Genomic DNA, 25,093 nt, shown 5'->3' with positions numbered 1-25,093 from the left:
ATGATAGTTAAATATCTGTAAGTTTAATCCGCGATAGTAATAACACCAAATACAAGTACAAATCTATCGAACGAAAATTAATGTCAAAGACCAATACAGTTGCAGAAAAACACGGCCAAAAAAAGGTTATTCGGTGAATGTTTCTAAGGTTTTGCATGATTTGGTATTTTGGTATAAAACATGTTCAATGGAAAACTATATAAAGTTATTTTTCCTGTGATCGATTGCACAAAAGAAAAGATAAGAGGAAAGAGGAAACAAAATAAGAACAAGGAAAAGATGAAGAATGTGAAAGAAAATATGGCATTCTTCATTAAAAAGAGAATAAATCTTCACCTTTTAAATGATGGGAAAACTTTTCAGAACTAATTTTTTCCTCCCATCAAAACACTCGCTAAAATCAGACATGACAAAATGCCGGTCCAGTGAGATAAAAATAGTGAATCATACATATATAAATCATTCTGCTGGTACTTCAGATTCTACGATCACAACTCACAAGCGTGAATTATAATGAAACAAAGGCAACAAAAATACCACTCTTAGATCTTGAAGCTCAAGATGCACATCGAACTTTGATTATAAAAACAGGCAATGCAAGGATGGTAGCGAATAAAAGAAATTGATATTGAAAAAAGAATTATCATGGTTTTCCTTCCTGCAGTTCTTCTGCTTACTAATATATACCATTACGAAGTTTTATTCGCCATATGTAAACTTTTCTTCCCCGACAGCAACCTAAAAGAATCCAGTAAAACCGCCTTGTCTAGACCTTTGAAGACTTGGCTGAAGCAGACCTGTATAGATCATTAAAGAAAATTCAGTAACTGATAACAGAAGATATAGTTACATAATTCAACATGTAAAACTTAACGACCAAGGCTCGTATATTGCCTCCAATAAGAATATTCTCACATTTTCAGACATTCAGTGAGGTAAAATTCCTCATTGCTGGAAAGGATTATTCAGACATTTTCTGACACCAATATAAATATTTTAGGGTTGATTGTAAGGGAGGATATATAATATAACCGATAAAACCATGTTTGAACCATGTGGTCCATGGTAAAAAAAAAAAGTATCAACAAAGCCAAATACAGGCTCATGGGACATAACCAGAGTCCAGCAGGCAAGAGACCAATATCAAGCTACACTAAAAACAACGAGAGAAAAAATACCAAAATTTGTTCTCAGCAAACATCTTATGTTGCAGTAACAGAAAATACAGATTAAAATATCGCCAACAGACATCTAACTAATGCCCAAGTTAGTGACCCGTTTTTCCAAAGTTTGTTTCAGCAACCATCTTGTATTGTCTTGTGAGACAGGACACAAATGCATAAATCACACAAAGGCACAAGACGTGATGGAGCAGTTCGAGTAAAATGTTCAAACCTCGTCACACTTCTTGTTGGCTGTTCATTTGACCTCAAGTCATCATCTTTAATAGATCTGATCTCTTCTGCGATCTCTTTGAGGCCCTGAAAACAACGAGGTCAATGGAAAGAAAAAGGTCGGCTATGCTCTTCATAAAAAGAAAATTATTTCTTCTACTAAGCAGCAATAGCTGAGAAAATGAACCATGAAAGGAACCACACATTCACGCACAAAATAAAATATAACCTCGACGGGACAGGCCTAATTAGATGCCGACAAGCAAATCATAAACAGGAATATAGAGACATCATAAGAAAGAGATCATCTTCATCAGATAATCCCTCCGTCCAATTTAATCACAACACTTTCCATAACTGGCTATTGCACATCAATTGCAATGCTTCCATTTTAGGCATGGACCCATTATTATTTAATTATTTCCCACTCTACTTCTATTCCCCCACACCTTAGTTCTAAAAAGCGCACCAGGCGAGCCAAGGCGCACAAAGAAAATGCACCCTATACCTCAGGCGAGGTGAAGAACGAGATGCGAGACAGGGAGCCAAAAGGCACGCGCCTTTGCCAAGGCGCGCACTTTCTGCATCGTGGTGCGGGTGACCCCCATGTGCCTTCTTTTTCTTTTTTTTGGGTTTTACCCTGTTTTTTTAACGTTATACTACTTAGAACTTAGAAGTCGAACAAACCCATAAATTGTTGTTGTACTTTAGCGATGAATTATGCTTTCTTATATCCTTTTTTGGGTCTTTAGTATAATCTATGTTGTTTTAAGTATTAAAATGCTTCTATATTTGATTTCTAATCATTTTGGCATCAAAGGTGCGCCTTGCGCCTTTTAAAACTAAGCCCCACACCTTTACTGAATGATGAAACAATAATAAAAAAGAAAACCTTTACAAGTACCCAATTAAAGGACCCACACAATTTATCCGTGATATACAAATACCCAATATCTTCAATCAAATCAACTTTAACAATAAACTAAAAGAAAACTCATGTCTCACTTCCTAAAACTTTGTGCACGAGGGTGTGTTGTGATTAATAAGCGATGGAGGAAGTTTAAAAGGCAAAGAAGAAACCTGAAGGCCAAAAGAATCTGTAGATGGGAGCTGAGGACGAGATTTCCCAGTAACTTTGAGTTGATCCTGAGAGATGACAATTAAATAACATAAAAAACCATATCAACTTTACCAAATTTTATTGAGACAGTCTCATAGCAAGTTACGTATAACGGAATTCATAACACATCTAATAATCTTGAGTATATTTTGCATTCTGAGTTGACTTATAAAGTTATGAAACGAATTGCTTTACATTTCTAATAATGACTTTTAGCAATTGATCAACCTCCGACTCCGATACTTAGCCAGCTCGGAGTCACACAAGCCTTGGAATGACACGAAATCACATTTTACAGTACATTCAAACACTAGACCTACCCAATTTGACAGTAACCTATTTCCTTGTGCCATAAGTATGAATTGCAAGGCTTAAATGAAGATCTAGCTAGTGGGCTTATATACTTGATTCCAAATCTAGGATACACGCAAAAGGAACAAAAAGCATTTTCATCAAAAAGCTAAACGTAGACATTGACAGTAGAAGGCCCGTACATTTATGACACCAATTTATCAAGTTGGCATAAATTAGGATGTACAAACTCTTGCACATGATTATAAATACCACAGGACTGCACAAACATATAACTCTTACCTGAACGTATTGAGAAAGGCCAGCCACCTTCATAGTCTTCCCATTAACGAATTGGCACAGGTAGTCCACACCCTTGAGTGTAAGGATCTATAAGAACATAAAAGTTAGTATTGAGTAGATATGTGGATAAACATGGAGAAAGATATAATTTTGAAGATATCCATGTCCATGTATGCAATAGAACCTTCTCGCAATAGGCTCATCCAGCATATAATATGTAGTAATGTAGATTCAGAAGCTAAAAGGAAAATATCAACTACAATTCTGTAATGTTCAATTCTTCTACATCGCTCACTAGTTTAAGTTTCCAGGACTTTGTATCAAGAAAGTTGGTATCTCCCAAAATAAAATTATGAAGGCCTTCGTTTCTATGAAAGCAATTTTGTAAAAGCTAAAAATTCACATAAGAAAAATCATCAAGATCAAAAGAAAGCACAATACCTGTTTATCTTCAAATGAACACATCTTGTCCTCCTGCCATAAGATGTCAAAATCAAAAAGATTAAGAACATAGTCCACTTAAGTAAGTATTTGAGAACATATTTTGAAAAAATAGAAGCAAAAAAGGGAGATAAAAAAAAATTATTTATGCCTCGGATTGTAAAATGGAAAGAGCCTAAATCCCTCGAATAAAATATTGCGAAGACACCTCCAATATACAAAACTAATTTCTAATTTACGTGCAACTGTAATCCAAAATTCAGAAGATAGCGGTTCTTTCAAACCCCATCCAGTCATACATTATACGATTAGGTTCCTATAGGTCTCTCTATATATAATGTATCAGCTGAAGCAACCTGTGGTAACAATTGCAAACTGAACAGTTCACAGAACTAATTTCTACATGCAACTATAATCCAAAATTCAGAAGATAACAGTTCTTTCAAAACCCTTCCAGTCATACATTATACGATTAGGTTCCTATATATCTCTCTATATATAATGTATCAGCTGCAGCAACCTGCGGTGATAATTGCAAACTGAACAGACCATCTAAATTGGTTAAAGGGAGGTTTCATTGAAAAACGGACACAATCATGTGTACAAGATTCAAACACATGGAAAACGGAAAGTGAAGAATTAAAAAAACATGGTATTTCTTTTCTGCCAAAACACACCGATCTGTTCTTATTGATTCAGAAGTCTGTTATCAGACATCTCATATCAGACAGAGCTCTCACAGTATATGAAGTTTTGATGCTTCAGGTGACCGAGCCTGTAAACAATCTACCATCTAAATGTATTGGAACATGAGTTGCATGGGAGCAAACATAAACACGTATACAAAGATACAAACATAGTATAACGACAACCCCTATAAAGACATCCAATGAGAGGAATCATTTGTCTACATGCTGCTAGACTACTAGACTCATCCAATGGATGACCAATCAGGTCAAGCTGGGCCGCCGGGCTGGTAAGTGGCTATTTGCAGGTCTGATCATTTTGGTTTCATGTGGGAGAATGCTTGAGTACAACTCCACCCTACCCTCATGGGTCAAGGACGCCTTTTTTTTCTCAATTAAGTACCTGTAAATTGTGATACTATTTCTTTTTTTCCCGAATAGTAGAAAATCAACCTTAGCCCAGAATAATGGAAAGATAACATGTTATTATTACTCCAATATCTTCAAACTCTGTCTACTAATTGTGTGTCACTATAGAGTATATTATCTGCTTCTACCACACCTATAAAAGTACCTTGACTTGACACTAAGCCCATAATTGGTTGGATCTGGCTAGCAATCTCTGGTATCATCTAGATTTGGGTACTTCAATTACAAGCCTCTCCAATTCATAAGTTATATTTCAACATTTAAGATGAAATTTGACAAACTTCAACTGTTATTTAATGAGAAAGAATAGTGATTCCCGCAAGAATAAATGAATGCTAAAAAGAATATGAAATAAAATACTTTCATAATATAATAAAGTTAATGCCGAAAAAAAATAAACAGTAATACAATGAAATGGAGAGAAGATTCAAAATCAACAGTTGGTAAGAGATACTAGCCAGAAAATTCATGCCAACTTTACGTGCTAGACTATCCAAATAAAGCAGAACAGCATAATAAGGATATAAAATAGCTTGACAATGAGCTCACCAAACTAAAAACTGTGTCCCTCAAGGCGTATAACTCGTTGGTCACTTTGTCGATATCGCCGCGAGTATCACAAACCTGATTTAGAGGCATCAAAGATTAATATGACACATTTATCACCAGACCAATATCAAACAATAACATAGTAAATATCACAAATCAGTACAACCTAGAGTCCTAGACTACTGAACGAACTGGTGAAGCAATAGTTTCAAACAGGCATGGCAATGAACTATGCCAGGTGGTGCTCCGTGCCACACCTTCATGCCAGAGGGTTCGCCAAGAACAAGGCACTGGCCTTATGCAGTTTCAACAAGTGCAAGTGCACACCCAAGCACAGCACAGCTCACATGAAGTTTTCATGTGATGGACCGTTCTACGCTAAAAAATCTGCACCAACACACATAATACTGTGCATGCAGTGTCTGAGCCTTGGATGGACCGAGCTATTAACGGGGTCGACCTAGGCCAAAATTAATGATGTTTAGATCACTTTGAGGACTATACACAGACTAGTAATCTCTTAAAGATGATTAAGTGCCTTCGGATGGCAATAAGTTTACTTAAATATCCCATCCATTTTTACTGAAAGCAACACCTTGACTTTAATGCTCCCCAACACACAGCTTTGACAATTACTATCTCTAGCAATCCATTACTACAAGTTATAAGAAGTAGATATGTGATAATATACATTGTAACCAACTTCTTACATAATAGCATTTGTTTTTATATATTACCAAGAAAATGGTTAAACTTAATATTTATACTGCACAAAGATATAACATTGCAATTATTAAAAGATTGAGGGATAATATTTAGTGGAAAGTAATCTGGGATAAACTCATATGCAAGAACGTCACCATCACTGGAAAAAGGAGGCTGACCAGTGAACTGAGCAAGATACTGGTTGACATGGTTCAGCCCTTTTAACAGAATTTACATCAAGTTCTGACCAGCTATAACCTCAGAGAGCACAAGTAGAAATGTAAGAGTACAGGTTCTGTAGAAAGTTCAATTCTATCACTGTTTCCCAGAAAAAGTAAGATGCAGTTCAGAGAATTTTGAAAATCAGAAGCCGCTTTTATTTAAAGAATACAATGTGACATGTCCTAAAACAGAAAATATACACTGGATTCACGAGGCGAAAAAAACAAACTGCCAAAGATCAGAAAAGAACACTCAAGACATACAACTGACAAAGTGAATTAATACAAACCTTCAACACTCAAAACTTACTTTCACAGAGATCAACTGGACTAGTGTGCAGTTATCTACCAAGAGGACAATAAAATGCAAAAACTGATGTGAAAACTAGAGCAAGGAGATGCTAAGTGGCAAATCTTCTAACCGCACCTCATTATGAATTATTTTTGACAACTCCCTCTGCTCGTCAATTTTCCCATCCAGGTTTTCAATCCTCTGGGTCAAGTGTACCTTAACTTTCTGCAGGAAGAAAATGAAAAAAGCAAAAAGTATAACAAGTTGAAATGAGAAATACAGCACAGAGAAATGGCAGCAAATGAAAAGCAGCAGAAATAACAGTTGATGAGTATAAAATGATGTGCAAAAAAAATATTGGTGGATAAAGAAAACAGACGATGCACAAGATCAAAGATTTTATTGATTAGAATAAACTCATCTGTACATTTGCATGAGTAAATCTGGCATGAAATATTTTGCAACTTACAGAAAGCCTGTCTTTAATATTGTCCAAGTTTGTTGTCAGATTGGCCACTGCCGCTGCCATATTACGCTTGGTGACATACATAAGATCGGAGAAAGAAAATCCCTGAGGTATATCATGCAAGAACATGAAACTTAGCAAGTGATCCTTTAACTTACGAGAAGGTAAATAAAAAGATAGATTAACTGGGTAGTAGATAAACTTGATTATATACGATTTACCTTCCACCACATATACCCATATCCCAGAGCACCTAAGGTGGCCGCCGGAAGAATAAGAGATGACATATCTGAAAGTCATAAAATTAACAAAATGAATTCCAGAGGCACAAAACATAACCAAAGTACCAAATCAGATCAGAGAACACTAGGAAAGCCAGCTGTTAATTTTCATAAACGGACATACCTGTCCCACCAGAACCACCATTCACCACTGTAATTTGTCTTGATGAGGCTAGTTGCCGCACCTCTTGTGCCAACCAGCGTACCTATATTGCTCTCTGTGAGCATCTTAAGCAATGATAAATAATATGAAACATAACGCTATAGGAGACAGAGCACAGTGTTGTCTTTGGGCCATTTTTGTTTCAACATTAGTAATTAAGGGAACTTAAAAGTTCTTCAGAAGAAAAAACTTCATAGCCTATTCATATGCAAACAATCCTTCCCCCATTGAGTTAGTATTATCGTAAATCAATGGATTTGTTTTCATGGAAGTTCTCTACAAACTAAACAAAATCACCAATGGAACCAAGTAACATATAAGTAAGTTCAACACTTATTACCAGTTTCTGGTTATGACTTATGAAATTGGCTGCGTTAGGAGCCTAATTTCAGGCTAAAAGTGGCAATACATCTAGTTTACTATTCCCTCCTTCACATGAACTGAAAAGAAGCATAATTCTTAAGTTCATAAAATGTGATATGAAATGAGGAACATGAGCCACTTTTTGTTCCCTAAACAAGATGAAGCTTCTACTTAACCTACCAGGGGACAACAGAATGCTTCCAACAACAGCAGAGTAGATACTCAATATCCTTCTTTCTCAATCCCAAGCCCCACATGAATTGTAGTTGTTACCACTTATAAGGGGTCTTCACTCGTCCCTACAGAAGAGCAAAGGGAATAGGAAAAAGGAACTTCAAAAAAGGAAAAAAAATTATAATCCTCCCACTAAGCCCATATAACATTATTGGTCAGATTCACCTATTCCTTTCCAATTTTCACACGTTCTCTCATCATCAAGCCTAAAGATTCGTAGAAGAAACTCTCATTCTATTATAGCATAGGAATGCTGAATTCTAGTCCCTCAAATTTCAACTTAGGTGTTTAGATTCTAATATCACTCAATACTGAGCAACCCTCTACGCAACCAAATAGGCACTTCTTACTATTGATACGATTATACTTTACTTGGTACCTTCACATGGCCAAAAGAAAAGCATATCTACTCTACTAAAGTCCCTAAATTTTCATCATTGGACCATTAAGCAGAAAAATCTCTAGCAAATAATGGTGAGAATACACTAAAAGCCACCACGAGTAATGCCTATAATAAACCCCCAACTCGATTGGAATATCCTTCTTTGTTCTCTCGGTCATTTCTTCTTGCACCAATTTTAGTATTGGATCTCACCTTCTCCACACAAAAGAGCAAACAGGTAAAAGGAAGGAAACAAGGTTAACAGTTCCTAGCACAAGTCAAGTGCCCCTAAATTATTTCCACAAGTGCACCAAATTAGGTGTTGACGTGTTGCTAATTCACACAAGAGCATCGAATACATTGCTAACCACTTGACTAAGCATCAGGGTTACAACTTCATCCAATAAAGGAGGGAAAAGCAACCGAAACAACACTCCTCTATCCTGATGCGGGCTATACCACAAAGGCACAAACTACAGAGATACTTCCTCGACAAAGAAACCTATGTCCAAAGATCATATCCAAGAAAAGCGAACAATAATCAGCTCAATTAGTAATTAACCTTCGTGCTGGATTCAAACTCAACCATCAAAACTATAAATTTTGTTATGTCTCTCAGTTAAATCAACTTAAACCTTTAACCCCTAACCTCCGGTCTCGGCAACAATCCAAAAACAACAACATATAAAATCATAAGTTTCAATCCACAACACATCCCCAATTCCCAACCAAAAACAATCAAATTTCTAATATTCTCCGCTTCAAATTGACCATAATTGGTAGCAGTAAAGTGATAATAGTAAAATAAAAGAACCTGTGCAGCAATTGGATCAGAATCAACATTGGCAGAATCACCAGACTTCTCCAAACCCTTCACCAAAGCCTTAATTTCACAAAAAAAAAGTCGAATTTCAGTAATTATTACCTCATTAACAGAAACCGAAAAATAACAAAATTACATCAACAAAAACAATGGAGTACCTGAAGTTCGCCGATTATGTCGGATAATTTTCCGTTTTTGACAAGGATTGTTCCTGTATAACCTGCAAAAAGAAGTACGATCAAGAAAAAAATTAATGGAGGAGAGAGAAAGTAAAGAGAGAGATGAAAGTGTACCAGCTCCGACTATGAAGATGAGCCTAGATAAGCCAATTCCAGTTTGCATCGCCATGGAAATCGATCGTTAAGAAACCCTAAGTCGTCAACGACGTCGTTCGGAGGAGAGAGAAAATTGAAAGAGGGGTGGAAGGGACTGGTTGCAGGGTGGGAGGCTAATTACTGTTGTATTGTTGCTACTCCACGACGTCGTTTGGTAACTTCTTTTTCTTTGTACCCTGTTCAACACTTCAACTCCGAATAGAGGTTTTTTTAGTTTTTACTGAGGCTATGTTTAGTTCACCTAAAATTTTCTGATCTCAACTTATCTGATCTGATTTGATTTGAACTTATTTTTCTGATCTGATCTGATCGAGTCTGATTTGATCTGATTTGATTTACAAGATCTTATCTTTTATAAATTTTTTTTTGAGGAATTTTATAAAATATATTATTAATATTATATTATTACTTAATTCATTATTATGCAATATATTATAAGATTTTATTTATAGTATTACTATCATTATTATTTTATTTTTATTACAACTTTTACACAACTTTTGTTATTAATAATAATAATTATTAACAATAATTATACAGTAGATGTGCTCAGTTAATCATGGGATTTTTTTTCTTTGAGGCGAGTTAATCATGGGATTTTTAATTTTTTAAAAATTGAGTCATAATATGCATGGTTTGAGAACTGTATTCGAAATTGACGGTTTATTTTGTATGTGATGTCTTTTTTTATGTTTTTTTTTTATTCACATTTAAGTAGGTAATTGGATGAGTGAGAATATTGTAGATACTAAGTAATTGGATGAGTGAGAATATTCTATAAGATGTAATTTAGTTAACTTGTTGGGGGTAAAATAAGGGTTTTCATATTTTGGTATCCTACCCCTATTCCCTTATATAATAGAGATCTTCTTAAAATAAATAAATAATAATAATAATAATAATAATGATAATAATAATAATAATAATAATAATAATAATAATAATAATAATAATATAAAAAAAAAAGTTACTTGTAAAAGACTTTGAATCTATGTTAACTAGTCTTATATGCGCACCATGTGTGCAAGAGCGTATAAAAAGTTAAAGAGAAGGTATTATGTCACACTCGTCTGACACAATACAACTGGTCGGACCACTTCAGTTAGAAGCACGTGTGCTTCAGTTAGACGCACTTGGGTTTCAGTTGGTCTTTATTTTTTTCTGGTAGTCTTCATTTTTTTCAAGTAGTCTTCATTTTTTTTCAGGTTGTCTTCATTTTTTTTTTCAGTTAGTCTTCTTTTTTTTTTCAGTTGGTTTCAAATTTTTTTAAACACCAACTGAAACATATAAAACATCAACTGAAAGAACAACAAGAACTAACTGAAACACCAACAAAGCACCAACTGAATGAAAGAAAAAATAAGAGCAGCTGAAACATATTAAGCACCAACTGAAACATATTAAACACCAACTGAAATAACAACAAGAACTAACTGAAACACTACCAAAGCACCAACAAAAACAAAACAAAATCCAACTGAAACAAAACAATACCTAACTGAAAAATATCAATACCCAATTGAAAAAATTCAAAGTCCTGGTTTTCCTCCAAGCCATATTCATCTTGCTTTACCATAATGTCATTACTGACTATTCTTCTCATCATCCTCAGCAGACTTCTCAACATCCTTCTTGTCCTTCTTATCAATTTCATCAAGATCCTCATCAGCGATCTTGCGAATCATGTCAAGAGCCTTCCTAATTAGCTTCTTGGATTGTTTTCAGACTACACCCATCTTGCCATACACCAGATGAATACAAACCTGAGAATCCCCCAAGATATATGGGCCAATGGAGAAGCTGGCGAGGTAGCCTTGTTCCATGAATTAATCAAGAAGAAAGCTTGCTCTGAACTGTCTTTTTGTATCTCTTGGAAAACAACATCGATAAAATTGTCATTTATGCCTACCAGATTGGAGTCATTGGACATAAAAAACATACAGATACAATTGCCCCATGATTAAAGGGAGACAGAATGTGTTGTTGAAGCATTTCTCGCGAGACGTTGAGTGGGGAAGATGACAGGGAGGCTTTGGCTTATGCAAACCTAGGCCAATAATGGTTTTGATGTATTGGGCTCAGCCCGTCTGACAGTAAACAATACGTCAGACGGTCTAACCCAATACTTTCACTAAGTTAAATTATTTGTATACTCAAATCTAATAATTTAAAATAATATGTAAGAAAATTATTCATTGTCAAAGAAAATCATCTTAACAACACAACAATGTTGTTGAGATCAACGGCTCTAAAGAGAACACGTGGGTTCATCTAGCCCGTACACATGTCCCTTCCCTGTTGCAGAAGGTACCAGGTCCAAAAGACAGATTGCTAAAGTACAATTCCCAAATTGGGAAAAGTACAAGCCCATCTTTCTGCCCTAATTTGTACTTAGGCCCATAATCCAAAAAGGGTATTTGGATAAAATTGGATGATGTGTGATCTCCAATCAATGTATGTCACGTTTCTTTCCTCAATCATAAACCTCTCATAGTTTTCATTTCATTAGAATACCAAACAATTACTAAAAGTAACAATTATTATTTTCATTTCCGTTAATCATACCAAAAGCCACCTAAATACATGGATGAGATAATGGTAGATAATGTTACAGTTGCAGTGCTTAAAGGCATCAAACGTTTTTTTATTTTCACCAACTGGGATCCGTGGCGCAATGGTAGCGCGTCTGACTCCAGATCAGAAGGTTGCGTGTTCGATTCACGTCGGGTTCAAAATCCCGATCCCCAATATGGATTTCCACTTTTTGATTTGCTGTATAATTATTTTAAGTAAATGTTTAGCGATAAGTCTTTAAAATAACAAAGTCGTTGTAGTATAGTGGTAAGTATTCCCGCCTGTCACGCGGGTGACCCGGGTTCGATCCCCGGCAACGGCGAGTTGTTTTTTTTAATGTTCTTGCGTCTTTTTTTTTTGTCTTGACCATAAATAAATGGGCAATTGTTAGTTGTGCTTTAATGAACCGACAAACCGTTTATATGATTGTGTTCTAATGTTCTTGCGTCTTTTTTTTTTTGTCGTTGATTGATGGGGTAAGTGGAAGTGTGAGGAGGTAATAAAATAATCAATGACCATAAATTAATGGGCAATCGTTGGTTGTGCTTTAATGAACCGACAAACTATTTATATGGTTGTGTTCTAATGAACCGACAAACCGTTTATGTTTTCTCATTCTAAAGCAGTCAAGTGTTTTATTCTTTCTTTGTTGTGATGGTGTGCAATATATAATGGACTGTTTTGGGTTTTGACTTTGAACTTATTAATAAATCAGGTGATATTCCTTTCTACCTATTACTTCTTAAGAGAAAAAGTACGTAAATATTTTATCAAGTTACATTAAGGTCGTGAAATACATCCAAATACAAACAAGTTCAAAATTAATACTGTTATTTATATCCCACTGAGTCACAAAATGGATAACGTTAATACTACTAACCGACTAACATGACAACATTTAAAAGAATAAACAAATTGGCTAATCTCATAACGTCCACGTGGAAAAGGAATATAGGGGAAACTCCTACATAGGATTGTGTAATTGCATTCACCATTTTAACGTTTCATATTTTAAATTTTTAACATGCCTTCTTGAAACCCATTTTCTTATCATATCAAACAATACTATTTACTTATCTTGAAAGTTCTAAAAAATATATTCAAAAGATTCCTCAACACATTATTAAGGTACTTTTTTTTTATTTAAAATCCACTATTAATTTGCATACTAAAAAGTCACCATATTAGATTACATAATAGCAAGATTACATTGTTCAATAACAAATTGACACTTTGAAAAAAAAAAAATCTATGGTATAGACTTTTGCCTAACAAATCCACAAATTTCGCCAAAGTACTTGAAATATCCTTATAATTTGTCATGTCAAATGCCAAGTGCATCGCCTTGCCCATGGTTCAAGTTCATCTTGTTTATTCTAGGTAGAGGTGCCAAAAAGTGAGTGGGTCGATTCATAAGTTAACACACATATAATTTAGACCTAACTTGTTTAATTTTGAGCCGAAAAGCAAAAGGTTAAAAATCCGGCACAACTTTTATCGTGCGCAGTTTTACCCGTCAAATGGATATCAAAACAGTTTGAGACCGACCCAAGTTGTACCCGGACCCAACTAAACCTACAATTTAATAGATTTAATATGTTAATATGTTATTAATGTATTAGTTAATAAATATCTGTTTTCCTATTTATAACTTCATAAGTTCATACTTCATAATTCTTAATTCTTAATATATTTCATAATATCTATTGTTAACATATATATCTATTATCTTATGTATAATCACATATTTTCAATTTCTCATCCTTTAATTCAATTATTCAACTAATGATCTTGTTGCTAACTTGACAACTTGCTATATATATAACATATTAACATACTAACAAAGAATTCAAGAAGTTGATTACTTGATCCAAATATTTGATGTTTCGATGTCAATGGAGTAATCGACAATACCACAACGGATAATGATGTCACAAGTCACATATCAATATCACGATTCACCGTTCACATATCACATGTTAATTATATAACTTCGTAATTTAATATATATAAATAATTTTAATTGTATTTTATGATTTTATCGATAATTCTTGATATATGTTGATAATTTATATAAACTGTTTTTCATAATATTTGAATTAAGTCGACCAGACCCTACATGCGCTTCACATGATATTAAAACTAAATGATACCGACAAGGAGGCAATGCCCCAACACAAGAGTGACCCAAGCTTACGCGAGATTAAATACGACCCAAGTCCTTCTGAAAGTCAGCTCGAGCCAATCGAACTACATTCCAAAGACGTTTTGAGCCAACCCAAGTCTTTCCAAAAGCCAACTTGAGTCAACCCAACTCCATCCGATGTTGTCTTGAGTCGACCCAAGTCATTCTTAAAGCCAACTTAAAGTGACCCAACCATTGTCGGCTTGAGCAGACCCAAATTTTTTTGAAAGTAGCTTGAGCCGACCCAAGTTCATCTGAAGCCGATTTGAGCCAATACAAGTCCTTGTGATAGTCGATTTGTTCCGACTCAAGTCCACCGAAAACCGATTTGATCCGACCAACACTCTATTCCATTCCGACCCAAGTTCATCCAACCCAACTCCCACCCGACCCTCACTAAATTGGACCCAACATAAGGCCACACAAAACTCACTCACACCTGACCCCCTTCCCACTCTCACACTAATCATTCCGACTCAAGTTGGGTCAACCCAACCCCTCTAGTAAGCCTCTTTGTCGCTTTGATGCCACTAATTCAGAGTACTCCTATAGTTTAGGACAAACTCCTTGAATTGTTTGGAGTAATTAAGTCCTGGAGTAGTAGATTGAAGAAAGACGAGGGAAAGCCAAAAGCAAAAACAAAAAAAATGGTGCAGCAACTCCTATCTTCTCCTTCCAACTTCTCCATCAAAACCCAACTCCCAAGCCATGGACCAACTTCTCTCCCCTACCATTCTCTCTCCTCCCGTAATTCCTTCATCACTAGTACTAACCATTTTAAGCTTACCAAAAACTGGGTATCTCATATATCTTCTTCCAAGCTCTTGTTTTCTGTAAAATGTCGCCAATCCTCAGAATATTTTGAACAATCTACTCCTAGATTTTCTCCTTCTTACTCACCAAATCCTCCAACTTCTTCTCCAGGTAATTTTGCTTCTTGGGTTAATTTTTTGTGTTTTAAAGCTGTGTTTTTGGTTTACACAATGGAAGTGTAGTAAGTTTGCTTGTAATTTGAAATGGGTATTATTATTATCATAAGTTGGAAAATTATTTGCTTTGTTTGTGTTGTATAATTGCATGTTTGCTTCAACTAACTGAATGCTTACTAGTTTTGAGAGGAAATTTGTGTTGGAATTTAGGTTGTTGAGTTATTATCTGAAGTCTTGCTGTAATTTTGTTGTCATTGTTTTTTTTTGGAGTTTATCATGATTATTGTAGTGCTGCTCTATAATGCTAATTCTGTATACTCTTATAGATTTATTGATAACCAAAATATGGTATTTGTGCTTGTAATTTTATATATTGGTGAATTTGAATTGTAGGTGGTATGCCTAGGGTTTTTGTTGGCCATTCCATATATAAAGGGAAAGCTGCTCTTACTGTGGAACCGAAAGCTCCGGAGTTTGTGCCGTTAGATGTATGTTATGCATCGATTTTTGGCTCTTTTCGTTGTTATAATGTTTGTTCTTTCTATTGACATTAGATTATGTGAAACTCAAGTGTTTTTGTTATAGTCAGGTGCATTTAAAATTTCAAGGGAAGGTTACATTTTGCTTCAGTTTGCTCCCGCTGCTGGTGTTCGTCAATATGATTGGAGCAGAAAGCAGGTTAGACTGTAAGGATCATGTAGTGACTGCATTCCACATGTAAATAGATGTTTCGTAACTCCTATTCTATATTGATAATGTATGTTGTGGCAAAACTTTGCCTATAGCAGGATTATAAGTGATATGATGTGGAGAATTAAGGAGGACCAAGTTTCATATGCTTGAGTTGTAATAATATAGTAGTCATAGACTCATATCCAATACGGAGACGAGATTATTTGTGCATTCGTCCCATGGATAATTAGTGGTATGCATGAGGTTTGAAGTGCAGAGGCCAATTTCAGAAATGGAAATTGTCTTGTTGATAATTGATATATAGCATATGTGACATAAGTATGTGTTTGGCAAGTTGTCATAGTACTAAAGTATGTTAAATTATACTGTACTTGCAGGTGTTTTCTCTTTCAGTGTCTGAAATTGGAAGTCTGGTGAGCCTTGGTGCTAAAGATTCATGTGAATTTTTTCATGATCCAAACAAAGGGAAAAGGTACTTTAAGTGTATAGATGATGCTGATTCTTCTTGAAAAAAAAATCAGTTTAGATATGGATATCTACTCATAGATATATGCTGAACTAGTTCTACATAAATTTTGGCTGTTGATATCTGTTAATGGAGGCAATTGCTTACAGCTTAGTGCCTCCTTTCCTTGATTTGTCTTTCTGCTGCCTTCCAATCTGAGACATCCACCGGGAGAAGAAACGTCCTAATAGCTACTTCAAACAACTGAATATCTCTGCAAAGATAGCAAAATTCTGAATAACCCTATAAATCTAAACCAATCAACTATTCTCATATCAGTGAAAAAAAAAATTCTTAGCTGAGTAATTGATGATAAATTTCATTTTTCAAGAACAAGTTATGCGATGCAGCTCACCATGCTAACTATATCCCTGGAAAACCTGACTAGTGTAGTCTAGCTTGAGATCGCTAGTCCTGTGTATGCTTAATTGTTTAATCCTCGTTAATTCAAGTTAAGAGCTGCAATACTCATTTACTCTGTGTCTGCATTACTCATTAACTTTAGAGTTTAGACCTCTGAACAACTATTTTGCCAGTAAGAGCTTTGATGAGGTCTAATAAACATACGTTCCTCATTGCAAATACTTCCTCTGTTTTTTTAACTGCACCATTTTTCTTTTCACGTTTCCCGAGACGCTTCTTTGAACGCGAATATCTCAATTGCGTATAGATAAAAATTTAAAAAATTTGATATTTGGAATCCTTGCATTGAGACGAATCTAACAAGACTGCACTTTACTATGTTTTTTCTTATATAATGATGTGAGATAGTTTAACTTGGTTGATGAATAGTGTGAAAAGCGAAATGGTGTAATTTAAAAAAAACAGAGGAACTATTAGGATAAGGCCTGAAGTACCTATTTGCAATTTTATATTATCCGTATCATGTAGGGGTCTATTCAGAGGTCTAAAGTCAATAGCAATTGCATGTTGGTGGCTAATATAATTGCATAGTCACCTTTTTTTGTTGTTATCTTCCTCATGGAAAAGAATTAAACTAGATCTTAACTTTTATGATATAATGTATTGACTATGAGGGCACTGCAGAATTTATGAAACTTCATGTAGGATCATGTAATTGGTTATGAAGCTTTTATAATGCAATAATGATCAATGAGTTTTGGATTTTTTTTTTCCAAGACTGCTTCGAGGACAATTATTTTAGACTCTAACTGTAAGTTAAAAGCTGTCTTAATTTGTTTGTTGTGGTTGAAGTTTGCGGTTCCAGATTTTATGTACATATATGCTGCCCAAGTGACGAGGCAGCAGGACTTCCCGTAGCTAGTGTTGAATTCTTTTCCCCTTGCAATGACATAGGCACATAATTTGTGGTTCCTGATTTCCTGTAGGTTAACTATAGCAAATTACCAATGAACTAAAGTAGCTTGAATTATATGTAATTTAACTTCGTTAGCCATACAAGACATGGAAGTATAACAACATAAAATTTGAAGGCACAATTTCAAAATACGAGCTTTATAGGTGTTTGTGGTGGTATTGCCTGCTTCTATGATGTTTTTAAATGCTTAGAATGTTCTTGCATCTGAGCTTCATCAAGCTGTATTTTCCCCTTTGCTTATTTTGCATTGCTCATATGTCTGTTTGTTAGTGGTGACATCAAGCATATTTTGCATGAAAACCAGATATATCTAAACTTTCACCAGCCACAACATTGGTTTCATTTTAGGCAATATGAGCATAAAAAATCTCAATTTTTACTGATCTTCTCTTAACAACCCTAAGTTTTGATTACTTAGGAATAATCCCAGTCATCAAGGTGACATCAAGCATATTTTGCATGAAAACCAGATATATCTAAACTTTCACCAGCCACAACATTGGTTTCATTTTAGGCAATACGAGCATAAAAAAATTCAATTTTTACTGATCTTCTCTAAACAACTCTAAGTTTTGATTACTTAGGAATAATCCCAGTCATCAAGGGGACCTTGTCAAAATAAGCTGAAGTGTTTTTTTCCTATGTATGATAGACCCCAAATGACTCAACAAAGACGAGAGAAATAACACTTTAGATTATTTTGAGAAGGTCCCTATAAACTTGGGATTTTTCTTGAATAATAGATAATCAAGATTGTCTTGAAAAAATCAGTGGAAGTTAGGATTATTTATGTTAATTGTTCCTTAATTTTTTTTTTTATTCTTTACATTATTTCTCTATGTATGTTTTATTCTTTTGGTAAAGCAGTTCTTATAACTATGATGAAATTTAGTTTATACCTACTGCTTCCATACACGGTGGTGAAGGTTTAATTACTTCTAGTGGAGTCTTAAAATCAAATTTGGGTGGACTGTTTTGGTCCTTGTGGTGACTAGTGTATGCTGTTTGGGCCTTGCCTTCTGCTGTACGGGTGGGCATTTGGTACTGTCAAAGGAGAAAAGGTAACAACTATTGTGGAAAAGGAAAGAGGAATATAGTTACATCTGAAACATCTCCGGTCTTTTAATCTCTTTACTTCCTAATCGTTTCCTCCTTTGCCTGTTTGCTGGATAATTGTTGCCCTATGAAGCTTGTATGCTGAAATCAGAATTGCCTGAAACCCTATATACGTGATGCTGTTTCGATGTACTGAGTCCTGACTATCTCCTTAAGAAGCTATGTACTGTGTCATCTGCTTCCAGCTTTATATGTACTCTCCAACTCGCTTGGATGGAAATTCTAGGTTTTCTTTTCAATTTTTTCCCCGGGCATTGGGGGTGGTGTTAGTGACAAGTTATTGTGTTGATGTGCAATTTTTTCTGCAAATGCTAACAGCCACCTATCTAATTGTGAAGATTTCTTATTCCGCTAGTTTATGTAAAATGTATAATACAGGATGTACGTAACATGTTCTCTTCTTTCTTGAATGCAGCGATGAAGGAAAAGTAAGGAAGGTATTGAAAGTAGAACCCCTTCCAGATGGCTCTGGCTACTTCTTTAACCTAAGTAACTTCTTTCTCCTGAACCCTTTGTAATTACTAATCGATGAATACTATCTTTTGTTGTGATCTATCGCTCTGTTTCATGAATCCCTTTGATCTCTTTTTGATAGTAGTATGATTTTTCTGGATGGCCTGCTAATAGAAAGAGCAAAGAATTATTTAGAGTAGTTTTGCTTTGTGACACAGGCATCTTTTTGTGTAGTATGTCTTAGGTTCATGGTCTAATGTTAAACTGCTAGCACCATATTAGTGTAGTTTTGTGGTTAGAACTTAGAAGGACCATCTTGGAAGAGGTTGAAAATATTTGGTGATCTCACAAGGGGAAAAGATGCAAGCCCTCCTACATGATTGTTTCAAGAATCAAGATTGTAGTTCCCTTTAAGAAGCTCGGAGTTAATGACGGCACTAGCATGGAATACTATACTGCAACTTTCACATTAATATGTTTAAAAAGAAAAAACAATAAGCTATGATGAGAAGTATGATGTAAATAAGAAACTTTACTAGTGTGATTGTCCTTTCACAACACCTCCCATTTATTCAGGCTTCAGATACTCGTCAAACTTCCATATTGAAGATATATTTTAGTGCTTTGGCTGTGATTAACACCTCAGTTGCTATGGCTCCCTATAAGTACGATGTCCTTCATTGTTTGCTTGTAGTTTCCATGAATTTTGAATGTCCATGTTTGCTTCTGAAGTATCATTTTCACCTGTCGAGAATTACAGATCAAGGTTAGCCCTCTTGTCATAAATGCAGATTAGATATGTTTGTTAAAGCAATCATCACTCTGTTTCCTGATAATAGTTGAAGTCTGGAAGGCGTCATGACAAAGATTTTCTTGTATCTTGTATCTTGATATCTTGATATCCGTCCTAATTCTGCTCTGACATCACTTAGGTGTTCAAAACAAGCTTCTGAACTTGGACGAGAACGTCTATATACCCATCTCTAAAGCAGAGTTTGCAGTTCTTCTGTCAGCATTCAACGTAAGATAAATCTCTCTATCTAACTAGATTTCCTGCTGGTTTAGCTTAACTCTTATTCAGATTTGAGATGTTTTTTTAATAAGATGTTTTTATCCACTGATGAATATCTTAGCTCTATCGTTAACCCGATTCTTCTTAAATGTGCAGTTCATTTTGCCATACCTTATAGGTTGGTATGCCTTTGCTGATTCCATAAAACCAGAGGACAGTAATCGTGCCAACAGCTCGAACACAAGAACGGTAGATCATGAATGGAGTAGATAGTTTGCCATATGAAAGAATGGAACTTAGCTTCGGTGATGTAGTTTTAAATGATTTTTTGTGTTATCAGAAAGATTTGTAGTAATGTTGCAGGTCTCATGGTTTGTTTTATTTACATTAATTGATGTGTTTGTAATCCTGTTTCTTAATCTCGTTGAAGATTAGGAAGTTTTGTGGGGGAGGTCTCAAATACTCAATGTTTACGATTAAGAATGGTGGAAGATGACAGACTAATAGTAGTATTTTGTTCTTCATACACCTAATGTTTAAAAGTTCTTTTTTTTTTTCGACGGGGCCTAATTAAGAGTTGCTGCATCAAGATTATAGCATCCTCCAAGATTGTGAAAGAAAAATGTAGAAATCAACATTAAGAGCATATTTGGTTCATTATTTATGGACTTCAAGAAACGAAATCAACTATCGATTCTTTTTTTCCTTGTTTGGTTCAACTCTCATCTTTTTATTACTATTACTTGATGGTAATAGATCCCTCCAATTTGATAACTATCTCTCCCCTTCAAGCAACGCAATTTATTACTTGTTGGTAATGGACATATGCTAACCATTAATTTTCATTATTCCTTGGTTTGTACCAAACACTCGATAAAGGTAACTAATTACGTTACCATTCTCCTCTATTTGTTTTCATTTCCTTTTCATTCCATATCTTGAATGAAACAACCCCTAAGATTTAAGTATAAGTAATACTCATTTCGCTCAATTAGGGGTCTTTGTCTCCAAAAGGGAATAGAATTAAGAAAGGGTTAGAAGAGGAAAGGAAAGCAAAATCTTAAAAGAAAGATGTTTGGATGAGTTTTATTCTTCCACCTGAATTCCTCCCCTTTCCCTTCTCTTCTTCCTTCCACCCAGCCACCGCCCTCTCCCCACCTGTCACCCCCCTCACTGCCATTGTTCGTAATCAAAGGAATTTCGAGATCCCGAAAGGTGGGGGTAATTTCTGGTTCTTTTGAGTTGTTTTTGGGAGTGGGTGGGCGGTTTTCAGGGGGGGTGTTTGGTGGTTTTTGGTAACTAGGGTTGGTTTAGGGCTATGAACGACTTTTTAGGTGGTGCTGTGGGATGATTCCCTGACATATTCGATATTTTGGCGGGTGGTGATGTATTTTGGGGGATCGGAGTGGTTATTGGGAGTTTGGTGGTGGTTTATGAGAGGTTGTGGGTTTGGTTTTATTAGATCTAGTGTATAGGAATATCTCCACTATTACTTGATGGTGAAGTGATAAAGGTTTGGTTTTATGACATTATAGTCACGTACGAGAACAAACTCCAATATTAGTTGTGCTTCTTTGAGGATGAAGATTCCCATATCCTTTTTCTTTTCTCCACTTTGAAGGGTTGAGCCAAGTAATGGATCAAATTCAATTAGGTGAATCGCCTTACTTATTAAGGGTGAATTCTCTTCCGAAAATAAGTTTCACAGTTAATTAAGTCTAATCAGGTTTAAACATTATATATGTAGTTTCAAGACTGTATAGGTTTAACTAGGCGTAATAAGTTTTAAAAAAGTTCAAATCAATAAACTTTAGATAAAGAGAACGCAAAGAGAGCATATTACATTTGTCAATATATGGAAGAACTGTCATTGTACATTAGGAGGGTGTTAAGTTTGTTAAAGAGTCTTAATGTGTATTTCTTTTTCACATTCAAAAAATTTATTAAGAATGATCAATCAAGCTAAGTTTAAGGAATAATAACACCAAATAAGTTTAACTCATATAAAGTCAGTCAAGGACTGATATAATATTATTGGGTTCACCTAAGCGTTTGTACTTTGAGTGATAGGAATTCCCTCAACTCAACTTAATTAAATTTGTTTATATTCAAAGGTAAAAAGAAAAAAGAAATAGCCTACATATATCATTTGTCAAAAAATTAATAATATTTCATAAACACACAACATTTATATGGAACTTTTGCAAGCATGAAGTACAAATATGTACCATCAAATTTTCTTGTCATGAATATAGCCATCGGTTTGTTCAATGACAACACATGTTTGACTTGATTGAAAATGTATACATCTTATGCAATAGCTAGTTTAACTATACCTAGAGAAAAATCTCTTATAGAGTAGTATATATTTGAGTAGATGATCGCATAAATACTTTGACCACTTAGATAATCTATTTTACTCTACATCATGTTATCATTAGAAATCTCCATTATCATATTACTTGTCACATCAAAATATTGATAAACTATTGTTAGTCAATTTTGATTTTTAATTGAGTAACTAAAAGAAGTTTGTGTATAACCTTAAGCCACCGATAATTTAATTAAAAATAGAGAGAGTCTTAATAATTCTACGACATGAATTAAACTTAGGATATATACTAGCTTTGCTTTTACATACAAGCAAAGAATTAAAATTAGTTTACTAAAAAAAAGTATACATAAATGTACATTGACGTCATATGCACACACATAAACTTGAATATATATACTGATCAGAACGAGTCTCAAATTTAATTTTTCAAGCAATCTAAATGGGGGAAAGAAGTTTTTGGTGTTTGCACTCGGTTCACCCTTCGGGCTACATCCGGATCGAGGTCACGTTCGGGGTGGTTAGGTTTCATTCCTCTCCCAAAAGTATATATTGCGGGGATCCGAATACAGGTTCGTCCTATTAAAGACAGTTCCATCACCATTGGGCCAACACTTATTTGGTAATGAGGGCAAGAAGTTGAACTTAAATTAAAATGATTTCCGTTGAAAGTTAGATATGGTTTTGTCACCATTAGGTTTAAGTTTTGCCTCAAAATATTCAGAAATCAACATCATATTGTTTACTTGATCACCTTGATGACTAGAGATAATATATATATAGACCTTCAACATTATCTTTATGCAACGCATGTCTTATGTAATCACTAGTCACCTTATATAGGTATATTATAATGTAATGTAATGTTACTAGCCTCCAAAATTGAGTGATAAAAGAGTACTAGCCTCCAAAATTGAGTGATAAAAGTGTTCAGAATAAATTTACCAACGGCTACCTTGACTAGGCTTAGGAGTTAGGAATATGCCAAGACAGTGAACAAGTTGGGTTAAATAATATGTAGCGTGCATAAGCTTGAAAAATTAGATGAAATGGACTAATTAGTTAAATACTTCAAACTTGCCTTTCTGAATCATTTGGGGATTCGTAAATACTGGCACATATTAATGCCTAATGGTGCATTAGATCCATTGCTGAAGCCTGAAGATTAAGAAATGGATTGATACTTGTCATTCAGCAGCATATTCAAGATCTATATATTGAAGGAGATAATCCAGTAGTTATAAGAGTGTTGCAAGGGCATTACGATTGCCCCTGGACTATCCAAACCCTAATTGATGACATTCGAAATTTGCCTCGACAGTTTCGATTCTACACCATCAAGCATATTTTTCGGGAAGCTAATCGGGTAGCAGATTTTCTATCAAAAAAAGGTCACAATAGTTCTGCTGCTTCGGTAGACGTGGATGTTTCTACGGAACCTTTGTTAAATAAATTAGTTCTTCTGGATTCGTTAGGAGTCTCCCTTGAGAGAAGGGTGTCCTAATTTTCATTATGTACCCAACCAAAAAAAATAAAAAAATGGTGCATTAGATCTTGTAATTAGGGGTAGAGCTATTTATATATACTGTTTTCTCTATATACTATTTTCTCTAAATGTTAACCCCAATTGTCTTATGAAGATCGATCTTAAAAAAAGTATATGATACCGTGGATTAGACTTTTCTTAGGGAAATGTTAGGGTTATTGGGTTTTCCTAGGAAGTTTGTGGAGATGATTATGGAATGTGTTACTAGTACAAGAAAAGGCCAAAAAAATGGGATTTTTTCTTAGGAAAATGTTAGGGTTATTGGGTTTTCCTTAATATATTTTAATTGGAATGCAAAAAAAAAATATATATCAAGTTCGGAAAACAGTACCAACCCGGAGCAACGTCCGGGCCCAATTATTAGTTAATTTATTATAATGTGTTATGCTAATTTAATAAACAAGTTTTTTTTTATCCATATGAGCCACAAAGTACAAAGAAGGGGAGGGGGGATTTGAACCTGTGACCTATCATTCACAGGCATCCCAACACCTCAATCTTAACCAGTAGGCCAAGACATCCTTGGTTGATTTAATAAACAAGTGATATAGATAATACTAATAATAAAAATTGATGTAATAATAAAGTGGGCTTTGGATAAAATGGAATTTTGAAATAAATGTAAATTGTAAAAGTTTAAACAATTCTAACCTTATATTTTAAATCAACTGCTCATATTATTATGTGTTTGGTTCAAGCCTTGATATGAAAAGGAAATGATAATCATTACCATGACAAATGAATTTTGTAATTTGAGGGGGAAGGAAAAAAAACAAATTGAAATAGAGAAGTCCATTACCGCCAACTCGCCAAGTAATGATAATATAATGAGTTGAGAAAGGATTAAATCAAATAAGAAGAAAGAAAGTAGGTAATTGAACGACAAATAACACGACATATTTTTTATATGGTTAGATTACTACCCCAAATT

General features: G+C 34.8%; 2 protein-coding genes and 2 non-coding genes across 5 annotated transcripts; 3 read left to right on the top strand and 1 right to left on the bottom strand.

Moving 5' to 3' along the window:
- Positions 1-426: 426 nt before the first annotated feature.
- Positions 427-9,626, bottom strand: LOC104897968 (hypothetical protein). Its single transcript, XM_010684945.4, has 13 exons — positions 9,437-9,626; positions 9,302-9,363; positions 9,135-9,203; positions 7,303-7,384; positions 7,119-7,186; positions 6,901-7,002; positions 6,567-6,656; positions 5,214-5,288; positions 3,550-3,582; positions 3,109-3,195; positions 2,475-2,540; positions 1,396-1,481; positions 427-797 (listed from the first exon to the last, which is right to left on the bottom strand). Exons 1-13 carry the CDS (start codon positions 9,489-9,491, stop codon positions 767-769), a joined length of 906 nt encoding a protein of 301 aa, XP_010683247.1. The 5' UTR covers positions 9,492-9,626; the 3' UTR covers positions 427-766.
- A 2,512-nt stretch (positions 9,627-12,138) lies between these two features.
- TRNAW-CCA (transfer RNA tryptophan (anticodon CCA)) lies at positions 12,139-12,210 on the top strand. Its single transcript has one exon. It is a non-coding gene; the product is annotated as a tRNA-Trp (tRNA).
- Positions 12,211-12,302: 92 nt separating this feature from the next.
- Positions 12,303-12,374, top strand: TRNAD-GUC (transfer RNA aspartic acid (anticodon GUC)). The gene has a single exon. It is a non-coding gene; the product is annotated as a tRNA-Asp (tRNA).
- A 2,405-nt stretch (positions 12,375-14,779) lies between these two features.
- Positions 14,780-20,810, top strand: LOC104897966 (single-stranded DNA-binding protein WHY1, chloroplastic). Of its 2 annotated transcripts, XM_048646590.2 has the most exons (8): positions 14,780-15,161; positions 15,560-15,654; positions 15,752-15,844; positions 16,237-16,331; positions 19,235-19,308; positions 19,967-20,038; positions 20,205-20,293; positions 20,441-20,810. In XM_048646590.2, the coding sequence occupies exons 1-8, from the start codon at positions 14,885-14,887 to the stop codon at positions 20,555-20,557; spliced, it is 912 nt and encodes a 303-aa protein (XP_048502547.1). In that variant the 5' UTR covers positions 14,780-14,884; the 3' UTR covers positions 20,558-20,810. The 2 variants fall into 2 exon arrangements, with proteins under 2 accessions (XP_048502547.1, XP_010683246.1); XM_010684944.4 differs by lacking the exon at positions 19,967-20,038 and having other exon boundaries at positions 14,784-15,161.
- The last annotated feature ends 4,283 nt before the right edge of the window (positions 20,811-25,093 follow it).

Source organism: Beta vulgaris, chromosome 6 (genome assembly GCF_026745355.1).
Source record: "Beta vulgaris subsp. vulgaris cultivar EL10 chromosome 6, EL10.2, whole genome shotgun sequence".
Lineage (NCBI taxonomy): Eukaryota > Viridiplantae > Streptophyta > Magnoliopsida > Caryophyllales > Amaranthaceae > Beta > Beta vulgaris.
This window is presented reverse-complemented; position numbering and strand designations above follow the sequence as displayed.

Excerpts from the sequence above, each read along its gene's own strand:
- LOC104897966 (XM_048646590.2), top strand. The coding sequence starts at position 14,885 with ATGGTGCAGCAACTCCTATCTTCTCCTTCCAACTTCTCCATCAAAACC. Across the intron at positions 15,655-15,751 it reads CGGAGTTTGTGCCGTTAGAT|TCAGGTGCATTTAAAATTTC; the intron begins GTATGTTATGCA and ends TTTTTGTTATAG. Across the intron at positions 20,294-20,440 it reads TTCTTCTGTCAGCATTCAAC|TTCATTTTGCCATACCTTAT; the intron begins GTAAGATAAATC and ends TTAAATGTGCAG.
- LOC104897968 (XM_010684945.4), bottom strand. The coding sequence starts at position 9,491 with ATGGCGATGCAAACTGGAATTGGCTTATCTAGGCTCATCTTCATAGTC. Across the intron at positions 7,385-9,134 it reads CTGATCCAATTGCTGCACAG|GTACGCTGGTTGGCACAAGA; the intron begins GTTCTTTTATTT and ends AGAGCAATATAG. Across the intron at positions 7,003-7,118 it reads ATGGGTATATGTGGTGGAAG|GGATTTTCTTTCTCCGATCT; the intron begins GTAAATCGTATA and ends GATATACCTCAG.